Below are 18,544 nucleotides of genomic sequence, written 5' to 3'. Positions count from 1 at the left end.
GTGATTTTTGGAAAAGTCAGGAGAGCTGTAAAAGTCAACTGACCCCAGAGGTCTAGGGAGGGGATTGTGATTGGGATGGAGCACACAGGAAGGTCTCAAGGCTGCCAAAGCTGTGATTCTTACTCTGAGTGGTCGTTACAGTGGACTTCCACCCTGTGCAACCACTGGACCCCATTCACACTAGTGTCACACTAAAGGTGCACCCTGGTTTCCCACATGACCACCCTAGTGGCCACAACATGCAAAGTTGAACCTGGCAAACATCTGGGCTGCCTTCATCCTAGCAGGAGATGGATGATGAGGAACTATGGATGGGGAAAGAAGATCTTGGAGATTGAGGACAGATGGGCATGAAGTTGTCCAAGATCACTCAGGAGTTTATGACAGCCAGGACTAGAATCCATGGTTGTGACTCTCCATGACAACTCTGATGCTGTGCATGTCACCTCACACCCCAAAATGTAGCCTGCTGGACCTCCACACAGCCAGAGATGGCTGCTCTGGCTGACTATCGCTGGCTGATACCCCTTCCACCCAGGCTGGAGTCTGGCAGGGGGTGGTGGGGTGGGAGGGGTGAGTGGCGGTGACCATCCATTGTGCCCACAGATTAAAGCTCTTTGTTAGAAATGAACGAGTGGGAGTCCACACACCTGGTCAGGTGGGATTTCACTCCAAGGTTCATCTGCAATTAGGCACATGCACAAGGTTCAGGCCAACCTTCAGAACTCACTGAGTGGAGCAGCATGAAGAGGCAGGATGCAGCCTAGGGCTCTCCAAGCCAGCCTCACATCCACTCTGGCTGGGAGAAGAGGATACAGGGAAAGGGGGTGCACTGAATGAGAGAAGGGGCACAACAAACATTCCATATGGGCACAACAGAAATTTGTGATCCAAGCCTTATAACCTGCCACTTAATTCCCCAGGGCTGGAAGGTCCAGCCCGACAATGGCCAGTGGTGTGGGTGTACTCATTACAGCAATATTATCATGCTGTAGTTGCTATGAATATGGAACAGACAGAATGGAACCTGTGTTCAGAGGGAAGAAGCAGCGCAGATGAAGCTAGTCGCCAAGGATCAGGTTTGAGCCCTGGCAAGGCTCGGTTGATATGTTGCCCCCCTCATAAAGATGGCCCCTTGTTTTCCTGGACAGTGCCCAGTGCTGAATTTGTCCCAGTTAGAACCAGCCTAGATGTCTCAGGTGGCAGAAACCCCAGCTGCAGAATCTCTGACCAGCTTCCTCAGGCAGATGTCAACTTGCTGTGTTATCCTTCCAAGAAGTAGCTACTTGGGTCAGTGTCTCAGCCACAGCCTGAGGAACCCAGCCCCAACCCTCTTAGGTGGAGGTGTGAGCTGGATGGTGTAAGTACCCTCTGCCAGTCCTTTCTGGCTCTGAGGACTGTGGTTGCTCTACCTTGTGTGTGACATTCTTTCTCTCTGAGCCCCACCCCCACGGGGCCCAGAAAGGACACAGAGTGAGAATGTGGGAAGAAGGGTGGCCCCAAACCTGACCTGCTCTCCACGGGGAGTCCCTCTCTCCTACTTGCCATCCTTACTGTGTCCATCCCGCACAGGCCTCAGTTAGCTCAGTCCAGGGCCATCTCCCACAGGAGCTTCGTACTTCCAAGATGAGGTGAGAACCAGCTACTCTGAGGTAGCCAGCTGGTATGCCACTCCATTGACAACACAGGACTTTTGAAAGACAATATTCACACCAAAGAAGGATCAAGAGCCTATGCCAGAGACTCCCCAGATTGTAACAGCACTGAGTCTCTGGCCTTCAGTTTGGTGACTTCCACTTCATTCCACCCATGCCCTCTGTTATCATTATGTTCTAGGAATGTCCCCAGGAAACTCATGTTAGGTAATGCAGCAATGTTCAGAGGCAAAAAGATTGGATTATGAGAGCTGTAACCTCAGCAGTGGATTAAGCCACTTGACAGATTAATAACTTGAAAAGACTACCTGAGCAGGTGGGCGTGGCTGGAATACATAGGCCACTGGGGGTGTGTCCTTGGCTCTTGGCTGGCTCTGCCTCCTGGCCGCCAGGAATTGAGCAGCTTTTCTCTACCACACCCTTCTGCCATATTTCTCACCTGGAGCCCGGGGAACATGAATTGAACCTGAGCCAAAATATCTTGTGTTCTCTGTGTTTTTCATGTTGGGTATTTTAGTTGTAGTAACAAAAAGCTGATAAACACACCCACCTGTGAAAAACACCTCTCCTAAAAGAGAGATGCCAAACTTACTCTTGTGCCTTTGATCCCCTATGCTTTCTAGGCCCTGCCTCCACTGCCTCTATTCCACAGGTAATGTTGTCTCTCAAGGGCCATCATTCCCAATTCATTTGATACATACACACACACACAGCTTAAATGCTGTATCTTCATGTGTTAGAGTTGCCCATTAATCACACAGCCTCTCAGGAATGGGAGCTGCAGAACCCACACTTGCCTCACCTCACTCAAGCATGAATCTATCCCTGAGTCTTAGGCACACCTAGCCCAACTATCTGTCGGTGAGGGTGACATCACAACATGGAGCTCAGACAAAATCTCATGTGACCTCAGGAGGCTGGGACCAGGAATTTGTCATGTCCAGAAAAACGGTGCCATGGGGGTGGTCAACCTGCATCTGGATGGGAACCACCCATGCACACGCAGACCTATCATCCACATATGCCCTAGAAACTAACTGTCCCTTTTCAAATGAGCACCATGGAGCTGACAGGCTGGGAAGGGGCTGTTTTGCTGGCTAGGATCTGGAGGATGTGGACATTCCGATTCTTGACCATCCATTCCAGATGTCAGTGGGCAGTTTTCCCCAGGCTGGCCCGGAGACTAACTGCCCTCACCTCCAACCCAGAGACAGACCCACACTTTTCTCCAAGTGCCCTGTGCATTTGCACTTGTCTGCCACCCACTGGGATGTGACCTCTGCCACTACCACCACCACCACCCCCACCCCCCCCTACGGGAAGGAGGAAGGAAAACTGACAGGATTTGGCAACTGAGCTTCAAAGGTGAGGGCTAAGCAGGAACTAAGGACAATGGGCAATTTCTAGCTGAGCTGTCCCCCTGCGGGGTGTCACCAGAGGAAGTGTTGAGTCCAGAGAGAGGACTGGGCCCTCTCTCTGGGGAAGATGAGCTCAACTGTGACCTCTGATGCCTGCTGAAATAACTCGTTTGGTAGGTGCCACCAGGAAAGAGCCATGGGAGGGATCAGGATGCCCAGAACAGAAAAGAAGGGTGAGAGAGGAGAGAAGAGGGGCAGGTAAATGAAGCAGGAAAGGCAGAAAAGACAAGGGCTCTGGAAGAGGCTCATTAGTTCCTGCCAAAGCGGGGAACAGAAGGCAAGAATGGGTCCTACATGACGCCCCAAGAGGGCCGGTGTGGCTGGGCCCAGCCCACACATAACCCAGACCCAGAGCACCATGATAAGCTTGAGCACAGGGTTCCTGCTCAGAGGCCGGCCTAGACTCTCCTCAGGAAGTGGCCCACCACCAAATGCCAGGGGCACTATTCTTACCCGGCTCTGAAATGGGGCAGCTCCCCATTTTTCTGTCCCTACCCTCGAGTGCCCACCCTCAGACAGAGGGCAGACCACAGAACATGAGAAGCAATTTAATTTGAAACTGCTGTGAACTAGAGTGGGTGAGGGCAGAGAAGAAGCCCTGGCTGGAGAAAAACCAGAGGGAACCAGGTTGGCTGCTGCTCCTGGGCTCCACAGTCTTGTAGAGAAGGCATAGGCTCTGCTCGCCTTGTCCGAAGATGCTGGGTTCAACCTGTCAAGCAGAGCAGAGTCAGGAAATGGCCCTGACCAGGGCCAGCCCAAAGCCCTCCCAGACAGCCGGGGCTGTGGGAAAGGGGTATAATAAGCCTTATACTCACTTCAAAGGGCTTGGAACTTATCAGCAAGGGACTGCATGACCGCTGAAAGAGAGGCATAAATGGGCACTCCAGAAACAAGGGTACCGGACACAGTCCCACTGCCCAACTTCCCCACTGCCCTGTGAGGAAGCATCACCCATGCATCCTGATACACCTACAGCCCCTGTCCAAACAGCCCTGAAACTGACTTGCCCGCCTACCACTGGAACTCAACATGGAAATGTCTTGTACAAGGGAACAACATGTACTCATAGTGCGCGAACACTGGGCCATGGCAAGAACCATCGAGAAATGTGTTAAAAACAAAACAGGCAAGCAAACACACAGGACAACAAACACCAAACAAGTCACAGCAGTCAGCCCTTAAAGGGAAAATAAAGGAGGTTTCTGTAAAAGTCCTGAGAGAGGGAGACTTCTGGGACTCAATGGCAGAGCACATGGAGTTCAGACAACGCACTGCTCTTTGTTCACAGCCCCAGCAGTCAAGGCACAGAAGGCTCCCGGGCTGGCCACAGGAAAGTCCCTCCATGTGGTACTGCCTGTATCTGCAGTCCCACCCCACCCCAAACCCCTAGGTCTGCCTCTGCTCTGCTCTGTCCTGCCCCCCCCCCCTGTACCCACCCCTGCCCCCGCCCAGGGCTCCTCATACCTAGTTGCTCTTTGAGGTCATCTCTTTCTTTCTGTAGCACCACACACTAAGCCAACAGACACCGGAGAACAAAAAATGAGGAGTGATATTCTGGCCGCCTCCTTCCTCATCCTCCCACTTTCCCCCCACTCCCCATATCCCCCATATCCCAGAGCCAGGTGGCAACACAGGCAGAGGGAACCTCAGTGGAAAGGAGGAGCTCCCCTCCCCCTTCTGAGTTGTGAGATGTGAGGCTGCACCTAAGCCAGCTTAACCTGGACAGAGAGCCCACCATCTAGCTGGGGCCAGCATTTCTAGGAGCCAGAGAAAGCAGTACCCGGGGACAGCCCTGTGCTCCAGGTGGTTGCTGCTGCCTTTCTGGAAATGGGTGACGAATGGCTGGTTCCTGGTCACCTGAAAGAGAACACAAAATCCAGCTCCCCAGCCAAGGTGTGAAGTGGAAAGGGCCCGGCTGGGTCTAAAGTGAGGCAGCAAGTTGCACCTGCTCTGCCCCACAGCTCCACCCCTCTCTTTGGGCCTGACTTCCCTGCTGCCCAGTGTCAGCCCCAGCTGCCACTGTGGACCCCTAAGCACTGTGGCTCTGGGTTGGACACTAGCAGAGTTGCAGTCACAGCCAGCCCCTGGTAGGAGCCATGTGGCTGAACAGGACCCAACAGGGAAGGCCTTGTTCTGCTGAAAGGCAGGGAAGCCTGGCAGCAAGTGACAGAGCCAGTTTTTCCTCCCACACCCATCTCCCCTGCTATCTAATCCATAAGACTCACCAGAGGTGGCAGGGCCTCTTGGAGTGAGGTCCCCCAGGCTCAGGTCCAAAAGCTGGGAGCTTCCTGGAGATTGGGGGTTGTTGGTGCTGGGGTCACCACTACCAAATTCTCCACGATGCATGCCCAGACCAGGCGACCCTGGCCTCTGTGTTGGAAGCTGACACAGAAATATCTCACTGAGTCAGGTTAATGGGTGTGCTTGTTGAGGGTGAAGATGCGCATATAGGGGCTCGGGTGTCGGGGTGAGGGGGGGGGGAGTCAAATGGTCCCATCGTCAGCACTGTCTCCCTCAGTCAGCCCCAAGCCTGGAGGTAGAGCTGAGTCAGGGAGAAGCATGGGAGCATTGAGAAAGGTCAGGCACCTCTGAGGGAAGAGCTGGGAGGGAGGAATCAGGAGGCAGATGGGACTAAACACCAATCCGTGCAGCCCAAACTGTAAGGGTGGGGGGGGGGCGCTGACCAAGTTAGCGGCCAGACCCACTTCCCATCCCAGCCCCTGTCTGGGAAGGAGGCAGGAAATGCACAAAGTGTGACCAAGATGGAGTCACGCTTACCATGTACTTTCTTGATGTCTGCCACAATTACAGAGACCCTCCTCCCAAATATGGCATCCCAATGACAGTGGGCTCCCATGGACAACCCCTGAGCAAAGGGCCCAGGGAGCAAGGGCAAAGAAACGCAGCCTGGTAGAGCAGAAGAGCAGAGGGAGGAGGAGGGAGAGGGGCAGGGGGAGGAGAGTCTACTCACTTGGGCCTGTGGGACTGCATCTCTATTTGGGTCATTATCTTCCCTGGCAACAGGCTGGGACTCCCGTGTCTTCTTAGCCATAGATCTCTTCCCAATGCCACTGTGCTTGGACTGTTTGGGCCCCAGAGGCAGCAAGGAATACCTCTTGGACCTCCCAAGCAGTGGAACTCCTGAGATTGGGGGGAATGTGGCTGGTTCCAGGGGAGCTGCCTTGAGTCTCTGCCCCCATGAAGGGAAGGCCCTGCCCAGGCTAACTTTTGAGCCACCCCCCAGGGATTTCTTCTCCTGGATGGCCTTCTTCTTAGAAGGAGTGGCCCTGGGTAGGGCCCCTGCAGCAGCAGGAGTGGCGGCAGCAGCAGCAGCAGGAGGAGGAGGAGCTCCCGGGTTGCTGGACCTGCTCCCTCCCTTGCCCCAGGGCATGCTTTGAATTTTCTTGGAGGAGCCAGCTTCCAGCTCTCCCAAGGCCTGCCTGTCCATGCCTGAGGGGAGTCCTCGAGGAGAGGCGGTCGGCAGAGGGCCCGGCATGTGAAGGAAATTCTCCCTGCTACGAACACTGGAGCGTCTGGCTGGGTCTCCGGGTTCCCTGGGGCTGCAGGACCTGGCCTGGCCTCCTCCTTTGGGGCAGATGCTCACCCTCATCAGCTGTATCTCACTGAGCTCATCTGAAGACTCAGGGTCGGAAGAGGGCTGCTGGGCTTCCCCGCTGCCCACCACCCGACTTTTGGTGCCTCTCTTGGGCTTCCCCCAGGCCCGGCTCCCCTCGGGCCCACTGGGGTGGCTCAGCGGGGCGGCAGAGGCCTGTGGCACTTCCACACAGCTCCGGGACAGCGAGCCTCTGGCGCTGAAGCCCGCCTCTGCATCCGCCCAAATGGCGGACAGTTCAGTGGCAAAACTTTCCGGGGACGGGTATCTGTGAGTGCCCCGGTGTTCCTGGCCTGTCAGCTGCTGCACAACGGCCACAGATTCCACAGCGAGGTGGGGCACAAAGTCCAGAGCGTCCCCCTTCTCGTCAGCCAAGGAGCCAGGCCTGCCTTCGTGGCCGCGAATCATTGCCCTTCCTGCCTGGATCTCCTCCCACGGGGCCTCCAACTCCAACTCATAAGCCTCGGGGTCTGGGAGGCTGCCCTCACCCTCCCCGCTCCGTGGCGGCCCCAAATCAAGGCCCTGGGCCCGGCTCCGTGGGGCTCCACGGCCTGCAGGACGGGCACCTGCGGGCTTCCCACCCTCCTGGCTAAAACCGTCCCCATGAACAGAAGCCTCATCGGCAGAACTCATGTCACCAGTCTGCTCAGCCAGGTTTGAGGAGAGACCGTAGCCAGAGCCACCACGGGAACAGCTAGGCTTTCTAGAACTCCGTCACCACTGGCAAGGCACGCGATCGCCTCAAACACCGAGTGGCTTCCCGCGCCTTTGACGCCCACGTCGCAGCCTTCCCATTGGTCCAGCCCCGGCCAACCAGAGCGTTGTTTGTTGGGTCGTCCCTCTGGGCCCTCGCCAATAGGGGCGAGGGCGCTTGGACTGCTGCAGAGCCCAAGTTGTACAGGTTCTTGACAAGCCACTTTGGGCCGTGGGGTCCGCTTGTGTGGGCACCCCTCCCTCCGTTTCCTGTCCTGCTGTCTGTGGTCACGAGCCTCTTTTCCTGTTGAGAACCTCATCTCTGAGCCTTGGTTTTCCATCTGTAAAATGAGGGACATAATACCACCTGGCTCAGCAGCCGGTGAGGATTCAATTAATGATGTATGTGGAGCACCCAGCCCAGAAAGGATTTGCAAGCCCCTGTTGCCCAGGAAAACAGCAGGTCAGATAGGAAAGTAGGCGAGGAAGTCCACAGTCGGCGATCAGTGGTCCTCCTGCTTCCCGCCCCCCCCCCCATGAAGGGCCAGACAGCAATTGTTCTGTGATTGGCCATCTGAGGGGGATCTCTCTCTACTGCTCGATTACCATAGGTAATCAAAGCAGCACGTGGATGTGTGCCCAGGGCACTTTATTGGCAGTCTGTTGTTTGCCCACCTCTCTCAGACCCTATTCTACTCCCACCACCAGTTAATGCAAAGTAGCGGGAAATCCCTGTGGCCAATGACCCCAAGAGGTCCTAACCATCACTGATCCTGAAGATACAAATTAAATCACAAACCATTGTTCACATACCAGGTTTACGACAATGAAAGGACTTTACTGTTCCATGGGTGGAAGAGGTTATGAACAAAACGGTGCTTTTGACTTCCCCTGGGGTGCAGGTGGGGCAGAGCCATTGGGAAGAGTGCTTTGACAGAATGAGCAGAGTGCTAATTCTAGAAATTTCATTGTGTGCCAGCACTTTTCTAAGCACCGTAGATAAAATATTAACTCATCCTCGCGACAGTCCTAGGTTTAGGTAACCACTAATGCTGCCTTTCTAACGCAAGGAAAAAAATTTAGAGTAATTTCAGCAAGGGCTGGGCACATCATCTGGAGAAAGGCTGGTATGTGTAGTGCACAAAGACACACACACAAGGAAGCTGGTGCAGGGAACAATCTGGGAATGCTCTGTACTCCCATTGGTCAGGGGATGCAGGAATGCCGTGTGACCCATGCATCCAGTAGACGAAAATGAGGAAGTCCAAAGAGATGCACCAGGCTCTGTTAATACATTCCAAAAATAGTCTCGTGGCTGCACATGCCAAGTTGTAGAACAACACGTGGATTTGGGTACACATTTGTAAATCTGAAAGCCCAAACCAGTCCTTGGTTTCCTGTGAGAACACACATAAGCGTGTGTGAAAATATGTACTAAAGGGGCCCGAACGGACACACAAGGAAGCCCTACCAGTGTTGGTGGGGAGCCAAATTTCAGTCAGACTACTGGTTCCCAGCTTCCCCAATCCGTGCAGTCTGGTATCTGGGGAGCAATCCCTTCCTTAGTTTCCATAAGGTCCCGGAGTGCTAGAATTTCCCTTGCTTGCCATGCCATTCCTACTCCAGTGACCCCCCCGATTAGTTTCACACCTGCCAGTCTCGGTTCACCTGTCTTTCCTTGCCTCGCCCTCATGTCCTATTCTGACTGCTCTCCAATAGAGGCCTGGAGTGTGTGAATGCCTCTTGGCTAGAGGATGTCAAAGGCCCAACTTCTCTGAATCTGCACCCGTGATGCCTTCCCTCCCGGAGAAGGTTACACAGCAGGGTAGATTGGGTCCACCACACATCTGCAGTCACCCACGTCCAGCCATACCCACACAATCACTGACTTTGTGGCACAATTCACAATAGCCAAGCTACGGAACCAAACTAGGTGCTCTTCAACATGTGAATGAATGGAGGAAACGTGGTATGTATGTGTGTGTGTGTGTGTGTGTGTGTGTGTGTGTACACACACACACACACACACACACACACACAGTGGAGTATTACTCATCCGTGAAGAAGGATGAAACTATGGCATTTGCTGCTTAAAGGATGGAACTGGGGCTATCATGCTAAGTGAAAGAAGCCAGGACCAAAAGGTCAAAGGTCATATGTTTTCTCTGCTACATGGCAGCTAGTCCGTAATGAGGCAGGGAGGAGAATGGGAAAAGGAGGCAGAAGGATTCCATCAAAATAGCAGAAAGATCTGTGGACTAGATGAAGGGTATTGATGGGGAGCGGGGAGAGACGGTATAAGGGAAGAACAGTAGGAGGAATCCGACCTAACGTACCTATGCACAGTTATGAATATACCACAGTGAATCTCATCTCACCATCATGTATATCCACAAGACACTAACAACAACAGCAACAATAACACAAACTAAAAGTATATAGCAGAAACATAAATGTAGTGGGGGGAGGGAGGAGGAGGGAACGGAGAGTACTGGGGACTGAACTAGAGCAAATTATATTCCATGGTTTTATAATTATGTCAAAATGAATCCTAATGTTGGGTATAACAGCAACAACAACAAAAAACCAACAAAAAGGAAAAGCAAAGAACTAGGAAAAAAACGACTTGTGAAGACATGCTGGACTCTTTCAGGCATGCCAACAGGGATGACAAAAAGTACCACAAAATGTTCTTTCTACAACACCCGTCCAGTTGATGCCTGCCATGACCCTCTCCTCATTTCCACTGCCTTCTTCCTTCCCTGTCCCACACAGATAGTTCTAGAACTTCGACAACCTACTCCACTCTCTTTATCCCTGTGGCTCTCCTATGTCCTCTTCCCCTGCGTCCCTTAGTTCTTTCCTGGTAGCGGCAAATCTCTGCTGAACACAGCCCCACCCCCTCCAGGAACCTATGTTGGATTGGACTTAATTTCTTGAGCTGAGGTGGGGGCCAGTTTCACGGTTTCCATAAGGTCTTCCCCAGCAGGGTAGCTCTAACTGTTCAGATTAGTCACCCAGGGGGGCAGTTTGGGGTCTGATGGTCAAGTGTTATCTTTCACGACCATCCACTCGAGGACAGGAGAAAGGACAAGGGTTGATCCAGGCACCCAGTCACCTCACTGCGATCCTGACTGGATGGATCCCCAGGGCCTTTCAAGCCCCATCCCAACAGGGGGTCCCATAGTACCACCAGGATCGAGGTCATCTCAGGCCCTACTTTCATCATCCTTAAAATGTTAGCTGTCTCCCTCTCCTCAGGATACTGTCACCCATGGCAGTCAGTGTCTTTAGGGTAGGACCGAGGCGTGGGAACAGTACACCCTTACCACCAGGTTCTGGGTGCTTCCTCGTTCAGTGTCATCCACTTCTTGGGTCGATAAGGCTGGTCTGAGAGCCTCCCTGCACCCTCTCTCGTGCCAGGTTCCATCATTGCACAGGTGGAGGTAATGAGCCTAGGCCTGGGGTCATGGTCCTCCCCCCCATCCTGGCGGGCATGTGGAGAAGAGCAACCACCAGACCTGGGGCCCCCTCACCGGAACACTCCTGATGGCCATGGCAAATGGTGTGCACTCTGGGCCCTACTGTGGAACAGAGCCCCCAGGTCAGCTGACTGGCCTCACATCTTCTATATTGCTGCGGCATGGGTGCATCACTCGGCGTTTTTATTCCTCCCTCTGCCAAGGCAGGCACTTCCCCTTTGCTGCCTGTGGGCCACCACCTTCTCAAAGCTTCTCGGGGTCACCCTGACAGTGAATCTCCTCCAAGCTCCGGGAGTCCCATGATGTGAGGATGTGTCCCCCGTTCAGGAAACCTTGCTCGTCCATCCTTGTATTTCAGCTCCCTTGATCCAGCACAGTCAAAATCCAACCCCAGGGCTATCCCTTGTCTCCAGCTGGTTCAGGCTCAGTCTTCCTTGCAACTTGCTGAGTGTAAGTTACTCATCAGCCTGCGCTGTAGCAGTGGATGCTGGACATGAAGAGGGGGCAGCCCCTGAAGGAGGCATCTGTGGCTTTGTGGGAAGAGGATGCTAGCATGTCTCAGCACAGGGGAGGTGGCAGGTTGCAAGCTCATAGGCTTCCCTCAGGGACATCCATCCCCAAACCCCCTCTCCTTATTCCAGCCTCCCAGGTTTTCCCGAGCAGGGCTCCGACCTGTGTAACTCACACACCTGTGTATGTTGAGAGCGTAAATGCCCCTGTAGTCCTGCATCTCTTGCTGAGAAATCATCGTGGCCCGAGGCTCCTCAGTTGTGTCCACTCATCTTCTGTAGGATTGAAGGGCCTCTTGTGAGCTACACGAGCAGATTTCTGGATCTTCCTCTCAGCCCGAAACTGGTTGGTTAATGTCCCTTCATTCCTCTTCATGTCTCTACAGGGCTACAAGTCGACAGCTGGCACTGCCATGCCTGAGGAGTTTGTCCCTCCATACCATGCAGTTCTTCATCATCTCACCCACGAGAGAGAGAGAGTCTCCCCCGGGATGCTTGCCAGGTAACCAAGTGTTAGAAACATGGAGCAATCAGAGGGGACCTCATGCTAGAGATTATGCATGGCCCAAGTAGCCCCGAGGATGGCCTGCCCTTTGTCATTCCTGAAGTGAGAGAGGCCATCCACACACCTGAGATTATTGCCTTTCCTTGGACCTCTCCCGGGAACACTTGTCTTTAGTTCAGACCTTCCAGACGTACAGAGGTCAGTGCGTGACTGGACTTGAAAGGTGGTTGTGGGGCAAGAGGAATCGAGGGGAAGGAGCAGTGAGGCAGTGAGAATCTGCAGGGCTGCATGCAGGGCCTGGTGCCAGTAAGAGACAAGGAGGGAGAAAGCAGGGTGGGATAGGAATCTCAGGTGCACTTTAATCCCAACAGAGAATCAGTTAGGCTGCTGTGAAGCCCCAACCTGCAGCTGTGAGATAGAGTTGGCTACGGCCTTCAGCAGTGGACACCAGCCATGCTCTGTCACTGCCTGGGAACTGGTCAGAAGAAGTCTCAGCTTGGTGTAAAAGGACTCAGAAAAAGACACTTGCTTATACCTTAGGAAGGAAGAGCTCCCCCCTCTTGACCCCAGCTAGGAACACACTTGGCCTTTGGCCTTTGGGTGAGTCTGATTTTCCTGTTTTCCAAATGCCTGTTCATCACCCTGAAGACTTCTACCCCTCACTGTAAATGAGTTTTCTTGGGTTAGAGCTTCCTGCAACCATGGGAGCATGATATCATTGAACTAATTGGAGTATACTTCTTGTGATCCCATGTTACCTTGAAGCTATCCCATTTTTCTCTGCTCCCCTTTTCAGAAAAAGAAACCTCCTTAACTGGGTTCTGCACACTCTGTGTCTCAAATTCCTCCCTCCCCTCTCTCCCTTTTCCCTTTCATTGAATCAATCTTTACGGGAGCCTCCCATGGGAGAAAGAAATATGAGCACCCTGCCCCCCAAGAGCTCACATTTGTTTCATGAGCCTATCAACAGTCTTTTCCAAATCTCCTACGACTGCATTTTTCTGTCCTTGGAGATCAACCTTCTAGACCCTGCTTCAACCTTGATCGATGTCTGAAGGTCTTGCCCTGACTGAGAAAATTCCTTTGTGAGACCCCTTGGAGGTATCTCCTGTTTTGTTGGAACTCATGTGCTCTTGGTTTACTGCAGGTTTTTGATGGGACCTCTTCTCCAGGAACTTCCTGAGACAAGATATGTGGGATACAATTTCTTTGGGGACACTGCCTGAACACAAGGTACCTTTAATCTCACAGTTAGTTGTAGCTTGGCACAGAATTTTAGCTGGAGAACAACTTTGGCCAAGCATTGTGAAGTGTATATCGTAGCTCCACTGTTTTCTACCTTCCAATATGACTTTTGAGTAGGCTGGTGCCATTTTTTTCCTGTCATTTTGATTCTCAGTCACTTCTGTGTGCTCCATCTTTTTAATTTTCAATGTTATATATTGCAAATTATTATGCAGCAAAACTATCTTCCTTCTATTGTCAGTAGTGAGATTTTTAACACATGGATCGGTTCTTGTAGCGACCACCATGATGAAGACTCACAGCGTTTCCACCACCACAAAAATCTCCCTCATTCTGACCCTGCGTCTCCAAACCATCTCATGTATCCTGATCCTCTGACAACCAGGGATCTGTTTACCGTCCCTGTACTTTTATTTATTTATTTATTTTGGGTAGAATGCTCTACAAACAAATGTATACATTATGTAACCAATTCGTACAGCCTTCTCTCCCGTAGCAATAATGCACTTGCAATTCACTCCTGTTACTGCACGTATCAACAGTTCCTTCCTTTATGTTGTTGAATATTGTCCTGCTATAGGGATACGTGGCTTTTATTTATTCATCTGTTGATTGCTTTTGGTTGTAGGTGACTATGAATAAAGTTGCTACCAACAGGCATGCACAAAATTTTGTGTGAACAGGTCAAGCCTCGAGGAGGGAGGTTGCTGTTTTATGACAAAAATGTGTTTCAACTTTATAAGGAGTGGCAGGTTTTTTGCAGAGTGGATGTACCATTCTGCATTCCCTCCACCGAATAATGTGAGTTCCCGTGTTTTTTGTTTGTTTGTTTGTTCGTTTTTTTTTCTTTTTTGCAATCTACTCATCACTTGGTACTGGAGTACCATTTCTATGTTTGTCATTCTAATAGGAGTCCAGTGATATTGCATTCTAGTCTTAATTTGTCTTTTTCTAGTGGATACTGTTCTTGACTATCCTTTAATGTACTTATTTACCTTTAGTATATCCTCTTTGTTGAAGTGTCTATATGTGACCCTTTCTCAATTTTTAATTGAGTAGCATTTTTTCTTTTCTCATATCGTGGAACATAAGTGTTCTTTGTATATTCTCGGTATACTTTTTACTTACAAATATCTTCCCCTGTTCTGTGTTTGTCTTTCCATTGTCTTGGCAGGGTCTTTCTGAGAAAAACAGTCTTTAATTTAGAGGAAATTCAGTTTAATAATTTTTCTTAGACTTTCTATAGAGCAGGGTTTTGGTTGCTATTTCTAAGGATTCTTCACCCAAACTCAGGCCACGATGATCTTTCTCCTGCATTTTCTTCTCAAAATGTCTATCATTTACATTTTGACCCATGATTCATACAACTTAAAGTTGTGTAGTTTTATATAAGGTGCAATGTTGAGATCCAGGCTTTATTCTTTTGCTGTTTTTTTTTTGTTGTTGTTGTTGTTCTTGTTGTTGTTTTTTGTATATGGATACCCAAATATTATGATGCCATTTAGGAAAGACTTTGCTTTCTGCATTGAGTTTATTTGTCAACATTTCAAAATCTCAGCAGAGAAGCTGGTTGCAGTGGGTCATACCTGTAATCCCAACGGTTTGGGAGGTTGAGGCAGGAGGATTGCAAGTTTAAAACTAGTCTTACTGAGGCCCTATGCAGCTTACTGGCATCGTGTCTCAAAATAAGAAAAAAAATAAGAAGGGCTGGAGATGTGGCTTAGTGATCCTCTTGGTTCAATCACCCGTGCCAAAACCAAAACCAAAACAAGAACAAAATATTTAAGCTGTCATGAGTAAATCAGCATCATTGGTGAAGCAGGTAGCTCTGAGGGACTCCAAAGAAACATCAGAAATCAAGAAAAAAATTATCACAATCCTCATTGTCAGAAATCTGGAAAATGGTCAATATCTACAATAACTAAGCCAATGTGGAACCAAGACAGAGGCAGGTTTAAAAAGGTTGCAAACAATAGCGGTTTTCTCCCTTATCCTTGCTCTGTGCCCCTACCTAGCTCAGTGGCAACCTTGTATACCGCCATCTACATCCTTGGTGTGAGAGTCTTGTCTCTGTTTTCCAAGAGAGCCATCTAGACACATCTCGAGAATTGTGTTTGTCCTTTCTGGTCTGTCTGAGGGCCAGCTGAAGGACATCTTACTCAGAACTCACCCAGGGCAGGAGAGCAGGCAAATAATTCTTGAATACAATAAAATGTAGGCTAACTGCTGCAACTTCCAGTAAAATATTATGTTTGAGGCATTCGAGACTGCTGAAAATTTAGGATGGAAACCGGGGGACAGAGGGATCTTAGGGCACTCAAAACTCCCATGATTACTGGGGATCTCAGAAAACCACTTGCATGTGCAGGGCAAGTCGTGTGCATAGCAAAGTCCTGAAAAGACCCTAAGGTTTCACCTCTGACTGATATCTGGCCTCAATGCATGTGGAAAGCATAATAGAGGTGAAAATGACCAAGTTAAGCATTGAAGGAGTGCCACAGCACAGTCGCCATGTGCAGAGAGTGGAAGAGGCTTTAATTTCTTTCGTTATTTCTTCTTCCTTCTCCTCTTCCTCTTCCCTCTCTGCCTCCCTATCCATTTGCAAGCTTCAGATGATTTGAAGGTGGGCTTTCCTTTCTTTTAGATCTGGTATAGTTTGCATATCCCTAAATGCTAGGGTGTAGCTCTTCCGGACTGCAAACCAAAATATGGGGGAGAAGATCCTGCCAACCTTCTTGGCAGGTCTTGTATTCTACGTTTTGTCCAACCATTGTTCTAGTGTATGGAAGCTCTGCCCACGTTCACAAACTTTCAGCTGCCACTTTTGCAGTTATCAGACACCCCCAGAATAAAGCCATATCCAAACATGGGATTCAGAATTCTGAGAACCCTCCTTCTCTGCATCTTGAGCCTATAACTTTCACTGCCTTATTAGCTTTCCAGTGATATCAATAAGAATCCTTTTACACATTCCTCAGTCTGCTCCCTATAACCCCCCCTCCGGCAATAATTGTATGGTGAAGCCCTAACCCCAGTATCATAGATTATGACAATATGGAGATAGGGACTTTAAAGGAGTAATGGAGTTAAAATGAGGTCATTAGAGTGGGCCTATGCCAGTATGACTGCTATCCATATAAGGAAATTTGAACACAGGTATACACCCAGAGAAGACCACATGCAGACAGGCATTTTTGACAAAGATTCCGAGAACACACGAAACGGGAAGGGTAGTGTCCTCAGTCAATGGTGCTGGGAAACTGGCTCTTCATGTGTGGGAGAATTAAATTCAACCTTTATGTCACACTGTATGGAAAATCAACCCAAAATGGATGAAGGACTTAAATTCAAGAAAAAGTTTAAGCTATAAAACTAAAGTAGAGATGGGGGTGGGGGGATCTCCATGGCATTAGTTCATGAAAGCAAAATTTTCTAAGACCCCAAAAGCATGGGCAACAAAAACAGAAATGGACTGAGAGTACCTCAAAATCTTTTTCACACCCAAGGAAACAATATGCAAAGTTAAGAGACTAACCAATGGAAACAATGAATACTATTTCATTATATCTGCTAAGGTGCTAATATCATATATATATATATATATATATATATATATATATGTATATATATATATAACTCAAACATATCAAGATAAAGAAAATGACCTGAGTAAAAAGAATGGACAAAGGACTTGAATAGACATTCTTGAAAGACCACTTTGATGACCAGATATGAAAAAATGCTCAGTGACATCCATCATTAAGAACATGCAAATGGAAATCACAATAGAATATCCCCTCCTGCCTAGTAGAAAGTTCTCATGAAAAAGATGAAAGGGCCACAACCTCCTGTGTTTTTTATTGATTTAAAAAAAAATGACATTACGATTCTTATTACACATATACAGCACAATTTTTTATATCTCTGTTTTTACATAAAGTAGGTTGACCCCAATTTATGTCTTCATACATGTACTTTGGAACATGATGTCCATCACTTTCCTCCATCCTTGCTAATCCCCTGCCCCCTCCCTGTCCTTCCCTCCCCTCTTTCCTATCTGCTGCAGTCTGGCTGGGCACAAAATCACGAGCCACTCAAACAGGAACAAATTTTATATTTGAAACTCCCGCCAATGCCCTGTATGCTCCCGGTAAATATGCCGAACCACACACTGTGGCGTTCTCCTGGACACCCTCCCCCAACAGCAAATCCCTCCTCCGGAATTCCCTCCTATGGCACTTTCCAACCAATGGCAACTCTTTGGGAGTCCCACTAGAGCTCCAAAGTAGCAGGCTGAGGTGGACAGCAGGGGTCTAATATCCATTTGAATGCAGATCTTAACATAATCATATCATCTCAATGGCTTGCTGGTGTCACCTTACAACCAAAAATGCCATGCATCATTTTTACTTGGCTATGGCTCTTAGCACCTATCTAGAATGCATCTATTTCTCCCTTGCTCCCCCACAACCCCACTATGAGTCAGCCTCCTTATATCAGAGAAAACATTTGGCATTTGTTTTGGGGGGATTGGCTAACTTCACTTAGCATTACCTTCTCCACTGCCATCCATTTACCTGCAAATACCATGATTTTATTCTCTTTTATTGCTGAATAAAATTTCATTGTGATATATGCTACATTTTTATCCATTTATCCATTGAAGGGCATTATATAAAAATAAATAAATTTCTTTAGGAGTGAAGGTAGGCACTTAAGACATATTTTTTAAATTGTTCAAAGGTAAATAAGAATAGGGATCTAGGATGTTCACAATTAACAAAGAAGTTTTTTAAAAAATGCAGTACAAGATGTGGTAATATTCGGAGTTTAAAGAATGGGGTCAGCCATTGTGGAGTAGTCAAAAATCTGTGCACTCTATGTAAGATGACACAGTTGTTGTGGAGCACAGAATGGCAGTTCCTGAAAAACTCAAACACAGTATGGCCAGGTGACTCACCAATTCCACTTCTGGGTATATATTCCAAAGAACTGAAAGTAGGGTCTTAAAGAAGTATTTGTCCATTTATATTTATAGCAACATTATTCATAATAACCAAAAAGTGGAAGTAACTCAAGTGTCCATTGATGGATAAATGGATTTTTAAGAATGTGGCATATACATACAATGAAATATTATCTGCTTTGAAAAGGAAGGAAGTTCTGACACATGCTACAACATGGATGAACTTTGGGGACATTATGTTAAGTGAAATAGGCCAATGGAAAAAAAAGATAAATGTGGTATGGTCATTTATATAAGGTACATAGAGTGGTCAAATTCATAGAGACAGAAATTAGAAGGGTGGTTGCCAGAGGGTTGGGGAAGGGGAAAATGAGGTGTGATTTAATGGGTATGAAGTTTCAGTTTTACAAGATGAAAATAATTATGGAGATTTTACAACAATGTGGATGTTCTTAACA

The 18,544-nt window shown here is 49.1% G+C and overlaps 1 protein-coding gene across 1 annotated transcript; it reads right to left on the bottom strand.

Moving 5' to 3' along the window:
- Positions 1–4,811: 4,811 nt before the first annotated feature.
- On the bottom strand, positions 4,812–7,319 carry LOC144252260 (uncharacterized protein CXorf49-like). The gene is made up of 4 exons (XM_077794698.1): positions 6,678–7,319; positions 6,045–6,155; positions 5,299–5,455; positions 4,812–4,930 (listed from the first exon to the last, which is right to left on the bottom strand). The coding sequence occupies exons 1-4, from the start codon at positions 7,317–7,319 to the stop codon at positions 4,812–4,814; spliced, it is 1,029 nt and encodes a 342-aa protein (XP_077650824.1).
- Between the last annotated feature and the right edge of the window lie 11,225 nt (positions 7,320–18,544).

The sequence above is a fragment of the Urocitellus parryii genome, unplaced genomic scaffold (genome assembly GCF_045843805.1).
Source record: "Urocitellus parryii isolate mUroPar1 unplaced genomic scaffold, mUroPar1.hap1 Scaffold_399, whole genome shotgun sequence".
Lineage (NCBI taxonomy): Eukaryota > Metazoa > Chordata > Mammalia > Rodentia > Sciuridae > Urocitellus > Urocitellus parryii.
The sequence above is the reverse complement of the archived record's forward strand: the minus strand, read 5'-3'. Positions and strand labels throughout refer to the sequence as shown.

Bases quoted from the DNA above. Each gene is read 5' to 3' on its own strand.
- LOC144252260 (XM_077794698.1), bottom strand. From the start codon at position 7,319: ATGAGTTCTGCCGATGAGGCTTCTGTTCATGGGGACGGTTTTAGCCAG. The intron at 6,156-6,677 runs GTGAGCATCTGC...GGGCCCAAACAG, and splicing joins GTGAGATACAGCTGATGAGG to TCCAAGCACAGTGGCATTGG. The intron at 5,456-6,044 runs GTGAGTAGACTC...TTTCTGTGTCAG, and splicing joins ATGCAGTCCCACAGGCCCAA to CTTCCAACACAGAGGCCAGG.